We start from the raw sequence: 16693 nt of genomic DNA, 5'->3' as shown, positions 1-16693 counted from the left end.
AGAGTGCACCACAACGCCATGTTTTTCCAAGTGTTACCCATTTATAAATAAGTACATTTGCTTTCATACATACAGTTCATTGTACAGATGGCGATCTGTATACATGGGCAGGAAACTGCATTCATTTAACTTTTCACATCTATCTCACACAGCTCACATGTACAGACAATAAAACTGCTCAAGCAAGTACAGCAAAGGAAAACGTCTTTCCTTATACACAGGGGCCTAGATGCCTCTGTTGGGTGTGGGACATCCCCACTGCACGAGTTCACAACTGTGTGGTGTTCAATATATCAGGATAGAGAACAAACATGCATTGGATAATATACTGTACAGAGAAAGTCCTTTACATCTGAGTTATAGAAAACCTAAAGGAAAACTAAGTGCATTAAAGCTTTTTCCAGCAAGTGTCTTGAAAGGACAGCAAAGAGGAGGAAGAATCAAAATCATATTAGTACAAATCACTCTTTAATTGTAGACTGTACATGTCTGTACTAATTAAAATCATCTTGGATTTGGAGGAGACAGAACAGAGACAAAGATGCTATGCTGGATGGAAAGGCCATGCCTGAGAACGGCACCTGCCCTGAGCCTGGCGAGGAACTGGCCCCACTCAGCAGGAATCAGCCAAAGAGGAAAAAAAAAAAACAGAAACAAAAACAAACCAAAAAAACCAAACCAGAACAGGAAGTGTAACTTACAGAACTTCCAAAAAAACCTGTGAATGAAGTAGAGATCTGGAGCCAGCATTTCTAACTTTTTTCCAGTAAGTTGGTTCACAATAAGGCAGGTACATTCAAGTACTGAATTTTCCAGAATTGACTCTCTGTCTGGTCCTGAGGACCAAAGGGATTGAGTTGAGTCCCCCTAACCAGGTGTTCTGGTTAGCGATTAGGCAAAAGAAAAATCCAGCCAGCAAGTGCTACAACACAGCCCGCTAAGCTCCTTCCTTTCCACAGACTAGGTGGCAAAAACGAGAGTGATGCCGGCCTGCACCTATATGCATCCAGCTAAAACCTGACAGGTCGGCTTAGTGGAGATATCACAGAGTCAGCAGGAAGAAATGAGAGGATACGGGTGAGGAAACATGAAAGTAACACTTGATTTTTGGTGTCCAATTACGCATTCATTTGGTACTGACTTTCAAAGCTCTGACTGTGGCCATCAGCTGGCCACAAGCATCTCAGGGTGGTTCAGCTGCTGTGAGGCATTGGACACCGAAATGCAGGTTACCAACACTTCAGCCCTTGAGTGGTCTGTGTTATAAAAGTTGATGAAGACCCAGTGATTATTCAAGTAGCTCTGCACAGTGGCTCCACCAGCCCCATTGTGCTTGTGTCCAGGCCCCCAGCCAGCCACCTCTTCTTGGGAGCAGCCAGAGCTGAGTTCAAGGCATTGCATGGTGAAGGTTTCCATGACACGTCTTTGTAGGTAGCTCCTACCCCTAAGCCCTTTGTTCACTGTTGTCAGTCATGGTAGCTGGTCAGTCTGGAATTCCTAGAGGAGAAGGAGAGAAAGCCACACACCCCCAGTGCACACGCAACCGGGCGGCACAGGCCTGGTGTGGGAGCAGCTGCAGGCTGCCTCTGCAGGGTAGCTTCTCGAGAAGGGGGCAGCCCCGGGACAGACAGGCCGGCCGGGCGAGGCTGGGATGGGGTGGGTACATCCTGCCCCCTGGGGAGCCTGTTCCATTTTGTGGCAAAGATTCAGCAAGCAACTGGTTTTGTCCAAGGCAATTCTGCAGGAGAAAAATAACTATCTTTGAATCAAACCATCCAACCGTGACACCTCTGGAGTTATAAAAGTTGGAGGCCGAGAGGAACTGAGAGGGATGCTCGTGGGGAAGAAATGGGTCTTCTGCATACCCACTCATCCACCAGAGAAAGGGAGCTCTGGCCAGCCTTCCCCCAGCCTCTGCCTGGCTGAAGGTCCAAAGCAGGTAGTGTTCAAAGAGCTTATCTCGCCACATCTGGCACAGATGTGTGAAGACCCCTTTCCAGGCCTTTGTTCCCTCCTTCTCGAACTCTCTTGAGCCTGTGGGCCTGTCTGTTGGCCTGGATGTCGCTCCTCCAGAGATGCTGCCATTCTTTGCTACCAGACAAGCCTGGTGCAGAGCCACAGTGACACCTAGTGGTAAAGTATGGTGAAGCAAGGTGACATCCACAAAAACCCACTGTCTTATGACTAAAATCTAAGGAAAATACTTACGGATATTAAATTAGATACTGATTAATTTTTCTGTTGGGTACATCTCTGGAATATAAAAATACCAATATTTAGAGAGGGGGTTCATAAACTACTATACAATATAAGGACCGAGAATACCTTTCTCTAAGCTGTTCTGTTTACAATAATCCAGGCTTAACTAAATTAGCAAACTTGTTATCTCTGGACAACGACCTGGGGTACTGTACATGATTCTAATTAGTGGAATTTTCCTGAGCCTTCGAGTTTAAGTTAAACGCATCTAGAAAGAAGGGCACATGGGGGAGGAACAAGAAGGGTTTGTGCTCTATTAACTTGGGACTTTTAATAGCGCACGTCTGCAACCCGGACAAGATACAACAGCAGATACAAAATGGTCTCCATTTTGTCCATGCCAAATTCTCATGTTACACAGGTTTTCCCTTTACTTTGTAAATAAACATTAATTTTTAATTGTTAATTGTGTGCCTTACTGATCCAGTAAATAAAGTAACCATGTCTCAGGAGTCCCTAAGAAAATTGCTGGAAAAGCACTTTAAAATCACTGCAAATACTTTTTTGTATTTAAAAACTCTTAATCTTTTTGATGCTTATATACAACAGTTATTTCTTGTGCTATAAATGTTGTGATCCACTGCTTGCTTTCTTTCCTTTTTTTTTTTTCCCCCTTGAAAAATACACTAAAAGACAAGGGCGGTTTTGCTATTTTCTAATGAAGACATTACTCACACTTAAATATCCAGTATTTATCAGAGTTACAAACAATAAAGTGCACCCATTTAAAGACATGATGTGATGGAAACCCATTAGTGCAAGAATTCCTGGTGAACGGAAGGTAGGATTTGGTGAGAAACCTGTAAGCTGAAGTCTGTCACCACCGTCTCCATTTCAGGGTGACGTGAATCGGCTGAGTGGAACTTACCGGTTTCATGTGAAAAATTTCCCCCCCACCTGAAGCCAGACATTGATTCAGCAGGTGCTGCTTGGGGAGGAGGCACCTCTAAGGTACAGCACTGAGATCATCCCGTGGCAGTCAAGTAGCAAAACGGCACAGGCAGTCTGCTTACAAGGAAAAACTTTGTCTCCTGCTCCAATAAGGTCCAGTTGGCAATTTTTAGTCAAAAACACCCGGCGCCCAGTAGTGATATTACTCCCTCTTACAATGGCTAAAAAAGAAGTGCATCTTGACTGTTGACAGTTTAGTGTTTTGGCCAGCAAGGCATGGACCCTCAATCTGTCTGTCCTAGAAAATTCTAAGAGACACGCTCGGGGGAAGTGGCATCAGTGGTGTGTTTGTGAAACCACGGCACCTGCTCGCCCACTCAGGCGAGTGCAGGTGGTATGTGTGGTGTTCCAAATAAGCAAGGGGCACTTTTCTAATAAACACTGAGAAATTTTCAAAATGTAGCAGCAGCTCCTCAGTGAGTAGTAGTTTAAAAGGGTAAGATGCAACGAGCCCAACACGGCTGAGACCTGGACAAAAAAAGCTGAGAGGCTGCTGGGCTCCTGGCTGTAGGCTGATGCTATAGCTGTACATTTCACCTTCTTGATGAGAGAGAGAGAAGAGACACTGACGTCCACTCTGGGCTAGGTGAGTGGGAGATAGTCCTTAAGCATCAGAGAGAGTGGACAGAGGCTGGGTCTTGGGTTAGCCTTGCTGTTTACTTCTAGCACAGGACACACATCCTGGCCTGTTCCAGGCTTGGGGGTGCAGGGGTTCATCTATTTGGCAGAATCTAAGTTAGTAAAGAAGTGTTTCTGATTTCAGCTTCATGCTCCCCATGTCTTAACGGTTCTTTCAGAGGACACTTACTATTACAGACAGGTCTGATCACATCTGGATTTTTAGTCAGGAAACCTCCCTTCCTGTAGCCCTTTACTAACAAGAGCAGAATGATTCCTGGTAACAGTGACCGAATTCTCTTTTGTTTAGTTTGTTAATTTTAAGAGCTGATGTGCAGTCGCTACCAGGCCTGTGCTAAGGCTTTGATTTCAGTGTTCTTGCCGTCCATCTCATGCTGGCCTCAGTCACTCAAAGGACCGGTTAGCAAAGGACCACCAGACACAGGAGATGTCTGGAGGGTGACTGGATCAGAAGACTTGCTGTCTACCTTATGTGCTCCTACCCAGGGCTGAAAGGGGTCTTTCTTCACCCTGTAACACTTTGCTGTGCCTGGCTTTTAAATATCAATCCCCAAACACTCCTACCTAGAAAAAGAAAAGAGTAAACAATTCCTGTAATAATAGATAATGAAACAATAGATCTTGAAATGGAGTTAGACAACATTTGCCATGGAATGCAATGGCCCTGGGTGCAAGCTCTGGGAATAAGTCTTACCGTCCCCAGAGAATTCAACTTCCTTCCCCAAAAACCAATTCTTCACTATAACATCTGGGTTAAAAAAAAAAAAAAAAAAAAAAAGAGGGCCAGTAGAACAAAATCTGGCTCTAGGCAAAGATCCAACTTAACAGGATTACTACACCAGTCAACCTCCGGGAAGAGTATGCTTTTTGAGGGATACGATGCTCAGTGACGTATCAGGACCCAAAAAGTAGATTTCTCCAAGACAGATTTTCTACAGCCTTTCACTGAGAATCCAGAACAGTCTTTCTCTATGTATTTATTCTCTCCCCCACCCATGGAAAATCGGTAGCTTTTAATGGTTAATTTGGCTAAAAACGTAAAGAATAACTCAGTGAATTATTTAAAAGTATGCATGATTCTCATCCAATTTCCTCGGCTGACTGAAATATTTAAACAGCTGGTTTTCTCAATGTTCCTAAAATGCCTCTTGGGAAATCCATGTGGTGACAGTCAAATAACTGTATCGGTGCTTTCTTATTTCTTCTCTTTCTCCTTGATCCTTTACCCCCATAGGAAGACCAGCAATAATCTAAATGAACATTCTAGACCGGATGGCTGCAGGGAGCTGGCGGTCCAGGGGAGGAGACCATGGCACAAGAATGCACTGGGGCTATTTGGATAACACTGGATAAGAATGCAAAGGCAAAGGGGCATCACACTCTTTCTAAAGTTCCTAGAAGAAAATGAACAAGAACATCTTATTTTTGTAAAAAAGGAGAAAGACATTTTACACAACAAGAACATCAGTGAAAGCGATTGTCTCCTGGAAAAAGCTGACCAGTGTGTCTGATCTCCCTGGGTTAAAGCACACGGCACAACAATCTCCTCGTTGGCATCTGAAGAGAGGGAGAGAGCGTGTGGCTAGGGTACAGACAAAAGAAACCCAAGTCCTGGCTCCCCGGAGGCCAGCTTCCCAGTTGGCTGCATGCAAAGGATTTCGGCATGTGGGCTGCCACCTCTGAACACCACGCGGAAACTACATGAGAAATTAAGCCAGAGAACTACCTCGAATGTGGAAACCAAGCCTGAAAATGTGCAGTGAACACATAGGGGTCTCACTCCAACACACGTCTTTTAAACATTAGACTCCACAAATGGTCTCTTTGGTTTGATAGGGGACGTCTGCCCATGTCGAGAGTCCCGGGACAGCTGCCTATGCAGGTTGTCCTGGTACGCCTGAGCCACAGGGAGGGTCCGAGCCACCTTCACGTCGGGGTACGAGGACGCCTGGCTAACTCTCTCCAGCAGGTCTCCGCGCGACCCGTTAGCCAGCATCCCATGGGGGCTGTAGTAATCGTCCTCCAGCAAATGGCCGTTCTGTGCATTGTTGGTTTTGTTATAAAAGGCAATGTTGCTGATGGATGACGGTGGGCTGAAGGACTCAGGCTGAGGCAGGTTGCCTGGAGATGTAGGACTGAGAACGGTATCCACCGATGACACTGCCCAGGTCCGATTCTGCTGGTGAAGGTGGGGGTACTGTTGAGTCCGGGCTGTTTTATCTATGATCCCCATGAATGGTGTGGTCCTGGATCGGGTAGGCTCACTAGGGTAACCTCCCTGAGTGGGAGACACTGGCGACAGCTCGTCACATGACCTATCATATGCCGGTTTCAGTGGGATCTCCATTTGCTGAATCGAGGAAGACGGCCGGAAGGTAGGAGTTAGGTTGGAGGCGGATGAGATACTGTTGCTAGATGGAGAGAAACGGAGGCCTACGCTTTGGGAGTGCAGCAGTGGCCTGGGAGTTGGTGGGTGGGGTTTGATTTCATTAGGGTTGACGCTAATAGGTCTTCTGATTAAATGTGACACGTCGGGGGAACCTAGCTGGCTGGAGGAACGCTCCAGATCTAGTTTTGAGTGACAGACTGGGTAATAGGATGCGGACTGGCTACGCCCAATCTGTGGTGTCTGGCTGTATCTCATGCCACCTCGATAGGCGGAGGAAGGTCGCTGGGGAAGGTCTTCTTTGGTCAACCCTCCATGCTGACAGATGGCGCCTGCACTCAGGCTGGCCTGCACATGCTGCACGGGTCTCCCATCCCCTACAATCCCCCCGATTGACCCTTGATAAACCAACCGGCTCTGACTTACTCCTATGTCTCCTTGTGAAGACTGGTATTTACCAGCCATTGAATGGGCCACTTGGCCATAGGCCCCTGTGGAGATGACGGTGCTCGAATGAACTGCTGAGCTGGGCTGGTTGCTTCTCACAATCTGGGCTTTGGCCGGCTGGAGCCTGAGCCCTTGCTGGGGCACTGCCACAGGAAGCTGGGGCATCTGGTAGGGCCGCTGGGCCATCTTGGATAATGGAGATTTCGGTCTGCCAGGAAGCTGACTAACATTTGTTTCTTGCTGATAGCGCACGGGGGAGCCTGACTGGGATCTATAGACACTCATGCTTTCCGCTGGAGGGCTGGCCCGATACGGAGGGCCTCTGCGGAGAGGGGACGGGGGAGGGCTCGGGTATTCCTTGCCCTGCCCTCCCACAGGAGGGGGGCTGAAGCGGTAAGATCCTCCCTGATGAGCTGGGGAAGTATGAGGGGGGCTAGGCCTGTAATGTGAGTTCTGGTGAGTCGGAGAAAGAGCAGGTGAGGTGGACTGATAGCTCTGCCTAGTGGGAGAACCTACAGAACTACTGGACCGGAAGTCAAAAACCTGATGAGAGCCAAGAGGCGAGCTGGAGATGTAGGCCGCGTCACGGTGGGCCGGGGAGGAGGGCGGGCTCTGGATTATCGGGAGCCCCTGGCTGGGCCGAGCCTCCGTCTGGAGGCCGATGGACACGTTCTCAACATCCTGTTCCAAGAACTCCTCCTCGAGTATGTCCTGCACGGAGTAGATATCTTCATGCTGGGGTTCGGGTTCTGTTTCTTCCGGTAACTGCTGCTGAGGCTGCGGCTGTGCCGCCGGCGGCTGTTGCTGCATCTGTCGACACTCTTCCTCCACTCTCAGCAGAAGTCTCTGGATCTCACGGTTGTTTGGACACAGCTTGATGGCCTCGTTCAGGTCCTCTAAGGCTGCTGCAAACTGTCTGCTTGACAAAATGTAAACACAGGAACTGGAGTTATTCTGAATCAACAGGAACCACCAAGAGCTGAGAACACGGTCACTGTTTCAGAGAACTGTTAGCGTCTGGGGGCATCTGGGGGGGCTTTGGTTTCGTCTGATTTGTAAGGAAGGAAATAGGTAGGCTGTCATTCCAGAAGAGTCCAGAATGATTCCCTAGCCAGTTCAGCCTCCATCTTCCCTCTGGCCTCTCTGGGATCAGTGGAGAAATGTCCCCATTTTGTCAGTCCAGCCAGGCCCTTCAGGAAGTGTCTCTCAGTGTCCAAATGCACACCAGGTAGTATGAGGGTTGGGTGGGGTTGTCATTTACAGGGTCACTGTCAATTAGCTTAGGAACAAAACAGTAACTACAATATTTAAAGTCTTGCTGATCCAGCAGAATTTTTTCTTTATATTTTAGCTCCAATTTTCAGGCCTGTTCCATCCTAGGCAAGAACCCTGTCCTCTGCCCTCTCTACCCCTCGCCCCACAGCACTGTGGCTCCTCCATTCTGCTACATCAAAGCTGGGCAGGTATTAGGCTTGCTGACTAGAAAACTCAGCTTCTGATCTACAAATAAGGACACAAACAGTCAGAGATACTCCCATCCTCTCTATTCACCTTGCCCAGAAAAGGGGCAAATTGGCCTTGTGGGGAAGGAATAATCCAAGGGGAAAGAGAATTTGACAGTCAAGCTTCTGCAAGAACTCTGTTGCCCCAGCTAATTAAGACTAAGATCACTGCCACCATCATCACTAGACTTAACCTGGGTTTGATTTTCAGGACCACATGCCCCCTGGTCATAGCTGTGAACCTGAAGCAGTTCTTTTACAGGCAGAGCCGGGGAGAAGGGCAGGGCGCCGGGCAGGAGGCAGTAAGGACAGTGACAAGTTACCTAAAGATCACTGATGGCAGTTTCTAGATCTTTCTGGAGCCTTTCCTGCCCACTGGCCAGACCACAGCAGATGGGGCATGAGAGATGGGGTTTCCCTTGGGCCCTCTCAGTCCTGGCAGCAGGACCTCCTGTCTCCATGCATGTGCGGTGTGGTGCTGGGAGGGGTGGGTATGTGAGAAGGAGGCTTGATGCCACCAGACTTGAGGAGAGCCCCAGGAGGAAGACTAAATGATCCAGGGAAAATCTCCCAAATGCCTGTCAGAAAAGAAAGAGGAGCCTGTGATACATGACCCATCCTACTTTCCCCTCTAAAAGGGCTGGGAGGATATTTCGCTCAAGTGACCTCTCCTTAAGCCACCAGTGTCTCTACGCTATCTGCTTTGGGGGTTCAAAAGCGACTGAGATATGGCAGAGGCTTCTTGGAAGAAGGTGCCATTCTCCAACAATGAAAAGGTAGTTTTCTCCCAAAGGAAAATGCTCTAGGTCTCCACAGCCCCAAAGAGTTGCCAGCTGTACGATGCGTTCTGTGTGATGGGAGCCATCCCCAGAGCTCGGTCCTGCGAGTCCTCAGGGACAGACAGATGGGTCTGTCCGATATGCCCCAGGATGGTCTACGTTGCCTTGGCCCGATTTTCAGAAAGGAGAGCTCTTGCTTCTCACCCTCTCTCTCTCTCTCCTCACCTGCTGCTGCGTTTTGCCCTTGCTCTTGCATAGTAAGCTTCATAAGATTTCGGTTTCAGCTCCAGGGCCTTAGTAGCAAATTCCTCCGCCATTCCAAAATCCTGTCATTACAATAGGTGTGCAAATGAGTCATTGAAGAGATATGAAAAATAGACAGCTTGGGAATAAAACAGATTATATGTACATTTCTTTGACATTCATGGACGGAACACCTGGGATGCTTGACATGCCTGGCATGGCTCTAGCCACGTGGCCCAGACTGAAAGTTCCTTCTGCCTTTTGCCCTGTGTGGCCCTGCGATGGCTCACAGGAACTCATCTGCCCAAAAGTAGGAAAATGTTTTTAATTTGTCCTCTTTCTGCCTTTGTAACATAGTTCTTTCTGGTCCAGAAGCCAAACGTCAACCCACTGAAGCTCTTGAAGGTGGAAACCCGAACGCTTGCTGCACACGCGTTGTATGAGGCAAACACACATGTCAACGCCTCATGTGTACCCTCGTCCTACCCCCCACCTTCCTGCCGCACCCACTATTCCTTGGCTTTAAAGGGATGAGAAATAAGTCTAGGAAGATGGGATTTGTGTAACAAAGAAATGACTGGCTATGGAGACTTGATGGAGGAGGGATGTCAGACAGGCTTGCGTTCAATTCTCTGCTCTGCTTTGTAAGCCCTCAGGGCGTGTTGTGTGTTTTCTTATCCATACGGACCTCCCAGGTAGGATTAAGAGCAATAAAGCATTTGAAAGCTCCATACACAGTCCCTGGCGCACAGGAGATGCTCAATGAATGGTAGTTTCCATTCTGTTTCATAGAGGCTTCTCTGGCCTGCTCCTTCTCTTAACTTGTTCCTTACTAAGGAAACATGTATAATTGAAATAATAATAGTAAAACAAGAGAGAAGACTGGCTGTCACTGGGGCCTGTGTTGTCACCTCATCTCTTAATCACTGAGGCTCCCAGGAGGAACACGGTCCCATCTGTCCTCATTCTGAGAAGCTCTGGGAACAGGAACCAGGGGAACGAAGCCATAGTCTTCAAGACACCCTTACATACTAAACTAAAGGGAAAGGTTTTCTCCTCTTTTACTATCAAAGCCATAGTACAGCACAGTAGCCTCTGGTTAAACTTGTGAGTCCTAAGGCAGAATAAAGGCCCTGGGGTGGAGGTAAAGTTGAAAAAAAAAAAAGAAAGAAAAAAAATTAATGAGCAACTTTCTACATAGGACGACAGACTTCAGGTGGTCCTGGGAGGTGATTAACTGTTTCTGACCCGACGTGGAGCTACAGAGGAAGTTTTCTATTTTATAGCATCGGCTTCCAGCTCTGCTGTTTCAACCTTTCCCCTTAATTTTTTCTTTTGGGACAATCATGATTTCTGGGAAGATTAGAGAGTATTTTTAAGAAGCAGACTATTTGTGAGGCAAAAAGGCAGCCAGCAGGTTGGCAGCAGCTTCGGAGCTTTGTCTAACTCTTACTAACTGGAGCTGGAGGAGACCCTTGCTGCTGTTTCTTCTGTTTCACATAAGAACCTCACTGCCTTTCCCCGAGAACCTCTCCCACGTCCCCACTCTCCTCAGCACCTGGGAAAACTCCGCCTCTCAGGGCATCACTGTGCCCTCTGAGATGCCCATGTCTATTTATCAGGGTGCTCTTTTCACTACCATCTAAAGATGGATGATATAAAGGTCACTTTTCCAGAACCGATAGCAGATCTGTTGCTACTGAGGCTGAAAGCTCACTTCTGTACACCTGAGTTCTCTATCCCTTTATTCAAACATTCCTGTTTGGCTTGGATTATTTTTATCTCCTGAGGAACCATGAGACCTCAGGCTAGTGGATGTCAGAGATTCCTGACATGATCCTGGCTATTCCCAGGATCTGAGAGAGGGTTCTTGGCCCAGGAGTGTCTGCAGGGCAAGGGAGCAGTGCCTGAGGGCATCAGAGGCTGTATCTGCGAGGCAGGCAAGAAGGACCAAGGACTATTTAGGGGATAATAAAGGACCAGGAGGAGTTCTAAGACTCCCTCTGTGACAAGAAGGGACGTGTTATGTTAGAATAAAAGGATGAAGAAAGAAGTGAAAAGTTGAAGATTAGCCTTAGAAATTAAACCTTGAAGTTCATGGTCCTGGGCCCTGTTTCCAGCCCTTCCTTAAATGACTAAGGGGGTCTACCAGTAAGGAAGGGAATGACTAAAATTTGTATCTAATTGCAGCTGGAATTCCAGTGACCACTGCTCTCACATTTTCCCAAAGACCAGAAAACTGACTTGGGGGCAGGGCAGGATGATGATGGCATTCCAATCACTTTCAGCAGGAATTAGGAAAATTCAGAAAGCTACAAAGTGCTCACAGGATTAACTTTTTTATAGTTTGAGGTACGGATTGTACTTAGACTTGATTTCTTTCAAATTGCAAATGTCAGTGCTCTGTGAAGGACAACCAAGTTCCAAATGGGGCAGACAAGGATTTCAGGGGCCTGGTAAAAGCCAGTGCGTGACATGGACCGTCAACTTCCAGGACTGCAGAAAGGAGCTGGGATGAGAGGGACTTACGTTCATTTTCCTGCGACATCGAGAGAGGTTGAGGAGGAGAGACACTTTTAGCTCCCGGAAGGTTTTCAAGTCCTCACCAAACCCTTCTCTAGGGAATTTCTTCAGAGCGTACTGGTAACGCTGGGCAGCTTCCTTTACTTTTCCTTTCTAGTGGGAGCACAAGATAGCAAAACACACTGTTGGTTTGCTGAGCAGCTGAGGAGGTTTGCCCCCACTCCCTTCCTCTCTCCGCAGTTACTACTAAGGGCTAGCCCTCCCAACACCAGCCCTGACGGTGACAGCAGAAGGGTCCAGTCTTTTCTACTGGAAGCTCACCTGGCAGGCAAGGGGTGACGAAGGGGATTCCCAAGATACAAGCCAGAGAAACAAAGTCTTGGCGTATGAAAGGCCTGGGACCCCAGCTTCCCAACTGGACTCCCAAGGAACTGACCTTGTTCATTTCAAAGGAGGTTTTTCTCCACCTGATCTCCCTAGGACACACAGCATTTCCCAGTCCCAATCACTCCAAAGTTATTACTACTTCTTTACATTTGTCTTATCTGAAAATTCTTTTTGTTCCACCTTGCCAGTCCTCTACAAGAGGCCATTCTCTTCCTCACAAAGGATGTGGGAGCTACAGCAGTCTAGCTGTTGCTCCCCTAATCTCATGGCATAAAAGAATATCAATGAGTCTTCCCCCATTTTTCGAAAAGGCATGGGGTAGGGTGGTGGTAGAGAAGTGAAATTTAGAATTTGTGATTCCATCTGACTATGTCAGAGGGATTTTCCAAGATGAGGTAAATCTATGACCCACCTAGGGACCTGGTCACAGGGGCCTTGAACTTTTCTTACATTTTGCATCTGAAAATCTATAAGCTGAGCCCAGAATGATGCAGGAGGCATCTCACACTCTGTTAGCTGCCCTTTATCCACTCCATTCCGTCTGTATAGTTGCAACTCCAACCAGGGATCCTGATCTTTTATTTTCTCTTTAGACCCTTTCACTGAGGATAGACTTGGGAGTCTTCCAAGGCAGAATTCTGGGTAGAAGCAGCAGTAGCTCTGCCTGTTTAGGAGGTAGGACTCCTTGTCTTAGGGTGCCAGAAGTTATGTCGTGAACAGGGCTGAGATTCTTTTTTTTTTTTTTTTTCTTTTTGCGGTATGCGGGCCTCTCACCGTTGTGGCCTCCCCCGTTGCGGAGCACAGGCTCCCGACGCGCAGGCCCAGCGGCCATGGCTCACGGGCCCAGCCGCTCCGCGGCATATGGGATCCTCCCAGACCGGGGCACGAACCCGTATCCCCTGCATCGGCAGGCGGACTCTCAACCACTTGCACCACCAGGGAGGCCCAGGGCTGAGATTCTTGACAGCAATGCCACTCTCCAGTCCATAAACATGGCACCCTGAGAGGCCCTTCTTTGAAGTCATGTAAAATCATGGTTGGGTCAGAACTCAAGTTTCCTAGGAGCCTAAGAGTCCTAGATTACAATAACTCTCACTCAAAGGGTCTTCGGGAAGTACAACTCTACTCCCAGGAGCTCTGAATACTCCTTACACAAGGCGGAAGTAACGTGCATCACAATCATTTCCTCACCTTTGGGCCTGGGCATGTCTCAGTGACACCCGCTGCCAAAAGCTGGGCTGGATTTGTATTTACTTTAGGAGAAGAAGATTCAGCTCATCTTAACACAATGAGATAACTCTGACATGGAAAGTTCTTAAGGGACTTCCTGCAGCCCATGGGAGTTTGTGTGTGTTAGGGTATGGAGCCTTCAGCTTGAACTGTGAGTACAAGAAGACTTCATACCTTTTTTGTTGTCATTCAGTGAATGACTTCAAGTAAATCTTGTAATTGCTATTTGTCTTGGTTTCCTTTTCTTCCTCAGGGATGCTGATAAGCTATTATTACTACAGATTTTTAAGTCTACATATATATTAAATATAAAAGCTAACATTGATGCCTCTTTCTCACAGACTGAAAATATCTGCACTATATAACGTTTCTTTTACTTGTCCCATGGTTTCCAGGCTCCAATGAACAGATTCCATGTAGAATCTACGTATCTGCCTATTAGTGACCAGGGAAAACTAGGTCTTTAGGTTCATCAGCTGCAGGCATGTGCAGGCTACTCTTGCTCTCTTGTTGAGAAAGCAAAATCCTGGGATCCTCAGCTTATGAGCCCACCACTGAGGGATGGCATTGCCTCTAGAGCCAAGGGTGAGACCTGCCGAGACTTTGGGAGATTCTACAAGTAGAGAACAGTCAGCGGCTGTCTGGAGGACATGGTTCCTTCCTCCCCTCACCTTATAAAACATGTCTCCCTCTTCCATCAGCTTGCTCAGCAGGATGATCATGATGTCTGGTTTGGAGGTGGCCATCGCCCATGTGGCTGGACCTGTAGTGTACAGGATGCATGATGGGTAAAAAACTCATACAATGTAAGGGTGGTAGGAAGCTAGGTGAAAAAAACACCCTTGGGGAATTTCTGCTGAGAGAACAACTTGCTCCACAACAATGGCCTCAACTTTTAGAACTGGGAGTGTCTTAGTAACTCCCACTGCCAAGAAGCTGTGTTGGATTTGTATTCACCTTAAAATAAGAATGTTTGAACTGTCTGAGTTTGCACCATTGGAGGGCAGCAAAGCCTGCGTGTTGCATTTGGGCAGGCGATGGCTTAGTTTGGAGTTATTTTAAATAAGGAAATTGGGAGAAAGGGTTTACGTTAAATGTCACCATAAGATTTTAAAAATCCCAAAAGGGTAATTTATTTTAGAATCTGGGACTCAAAACCCCCAGCTGTTTAGTCTCAATTTTTAAATACGTTCTTTGCAGAAGGGAAACCATGAAAGACTCTAAAGGCTCCCCTAATTGGTAAGTACTGAATAGGACTCCTGGGATTCATGCTGAACCAGGAGCACGGTTCCAATGTGAAACAAGCCAACATGACTGAGGACCACTTTACCCACAAAGAGAAAGAAAAGGTTAACTCGATTAGTTTACGGATGCCTGAATTATTTACCAACTAAGCTTTTCAGGGTTAGTTATCAAAAGTTCAAGTTATTCTCTACAACAGTCATTAAAAAAAATCTTCTTTTAAGGTGAAGTAAATTAAAAGATTAGAGGTGTAGGGAACTCATGCAGGCTAAATCAAAGAGGAGAAGGCAAAGCTGACCAAGCCATCAGACCACGCCTGATGCTGACAGCGGTGAAATATACCTCGTGGGCGACTCGGTAACGTCTGACAACCTTCAAAGAAAGGAGAAAACAAAAAGTTGTAGGAGAGGAAAAAAAAATGGATGAAGGTGAAAAAAAAAAAAAAAAAAGAAGGAAAAAGCAGCAGTGAGAGGCAGGCAGCAAAAAAGCCAGCATATCAGCCAACCCTTGTCTACAGGTCTGAGGGATGGGGAGCGGATGGGACAGCAGCCGCAGGGACTCCAGAGTCCAAAGCACATACAGAGCAAGGGAAAGCGAAGGCTGTGGCAGTGCAGGGATCCAGGATGCTCACAGGGTGGGGCTGTTACCGAGGCATCAGCGCTGAGATGTGCTTAAGGTCAGAGCAGCCTCCTGGCTAAGGCTACTCGGGGCACGGCAGATAACCGTGTGATTTTGGACACAGGGTAGTGTAGACCATGGCTCAGATGGTGCTTTCTCTGGGCCAAGAGTCTTTCTGTTCACTTGGACAATAACTGGGCCAGGGCAGAGGGGAAACTATATACACTCACACCACACACCCAGGGCAGCCAGACCACCGGACCAGTCTGGCCCCTGGGCACAGATGGCCAGCACCTTCTTCCTTTTTCCTACCTATCTTGGCTCCTTTCTTCAGAAGAGTGACAACAACAGAAGTGTTCCGGCACCCCACGGCCCTATCCAAAGGGCGCATTCCGCTGTAGTCAACATGCTCGATCATGGCCCCGTGATCCACCAGGAACTGGACCTAGGACACAGATGAAGCAGCGCAGTTAACCCAGGTGTAACGGCTCACACTGCTCCACTCAGGCCTCTGGCTGCTGCCTGCCCTTTATTCAACTACTGGTTTGAACCAGGCTGGACAGTCATGGTATTCCAGGCCAGACCTACGTTCCTGGTCTTTAATGGTGTTTTGAATGTTCCCGCCCTCGAGCAAGTACAGATCTGAGAACTTTGTATCAGGAATCATCAACCCCAGATAACACTGTGGATAGAGAACCTTCCCTGTTCTTACCACCCTGAGGCTTGGTTAAAGGCACTCACCACCTCAGCATCACCATAGAAAGCCGCCAGATCCAGTGGGGTGCGGCCATTCTTGTCAGCATGGTCTGTGGCAGCTCCATTATCCACCAGAGAACGTACTACTGAGAGATGACCCTTCAAACAAGCCCAGCTGAGGGCTGTCAATCCTTCTTTGTCCATTAGTGCGATGGAGGCACCTACAAGAGCAGGCATAACACAGGGCTGAGGAAACATGAAAAACATGAAAACTCACAGCAGGAGGGAAAGCTGGTATTTAAGGTGTCCACTCGGCCAAAGCACAGCTTATGTTTCTGGTATGTGAGTTGTCTTTTGATAAAACTGTTAACAAAATTGCTCCCACAAGCTGTCAGTACAAGAGTCCAGTTCTTTGACAGGGCAGCCTATCCTGGGTTGTGCATAATCTCTCCCCAAGCTTACTGTTTATCCTTAAGTTTCATTATTCCTCTGTGAGAATCCTCAACTTTGCCCCAAATGGATGTGCTCACCACCTCTAGAATCTCCCACAAGTACTCCTGTATCCTCACTTCTGGTCATGCTGCTCCCATGTGTGGATACCTTTTTTCTCCCCATGACTTACCTCACTTCTACCTGTTCTCTAGGAACCATCTCAAACCTCCCTGTCTCCAAAAAGCTTCTCCCATTCACTGTTACCTCATCTTGAACCTGCTTTGGACATATGTCACCTTATTCTGTTATTAATCTTTTTTTAATGTATCCCACTTATTTGTAATAAATTCTCAGTGCAT

General features: G+C 47.5%; 1 protein-coding gene across 4 annotated transcripts in view; it reads right to left on the bottom strand.

Annotated features, from left to right (window-relative positions):
* Positions 1-5151: 5151 nt before the first annotated feature.
* The window catches only part of TANC2 (tetratricopeptide repeat, ankyrin repeat and coiled-coil containing 2), a 354826-nt gene continuing 343284 nt past the window's right edge, over positions 5152-16693 (bottom strand). For all 4 annotated transcript variants that reach the window (XM_082602709.1, XM_082602710.1, XM_082602711.1 and 1 more), the window contains 6 exons: positions 15948-16123; positions 15519-15651; positions 14018-14109; positions 11736-11882; positions 9189-9289; positions 5152-7598 (listed from right to left, as the gene is read on the bottom strand). In XM_082602709.1, coding sequence (XP_082458835.1) covers positions 5645-7598; positions 9189-9289; positions 11736-11882; positions 14018-14109; positions 15519-15651; positions 15948-16123 — 2603 coding nt within the window. In that variant the 3' untranslated portion in view covers positions 5152-5644. The remainder of the gene's footprint in view (positions 7599-9188; positions 9290-11735; positions 11883-14017; positions 14110-15518; positions 15652-15947; positions 16124-16693) is intronic.

Source organism: Mesoplodon mirus, assembly GCF_964341445.2.
Source record: "Mesoplodon mirus genome assembly, chromosome: 18".
Classification (NCBI taxonomy): Eukaryota; Metazoa; Chordata; class Mammalia; order Artiodactyla; family Ziphiidae; genus Mesoplodon; species Mesoplodon mirus.
The sequence above is the reverse complement of the archived record's forward strand: the minus strand, read 5'-3'. Positions and strand labels throughout refer to the sequence as shown.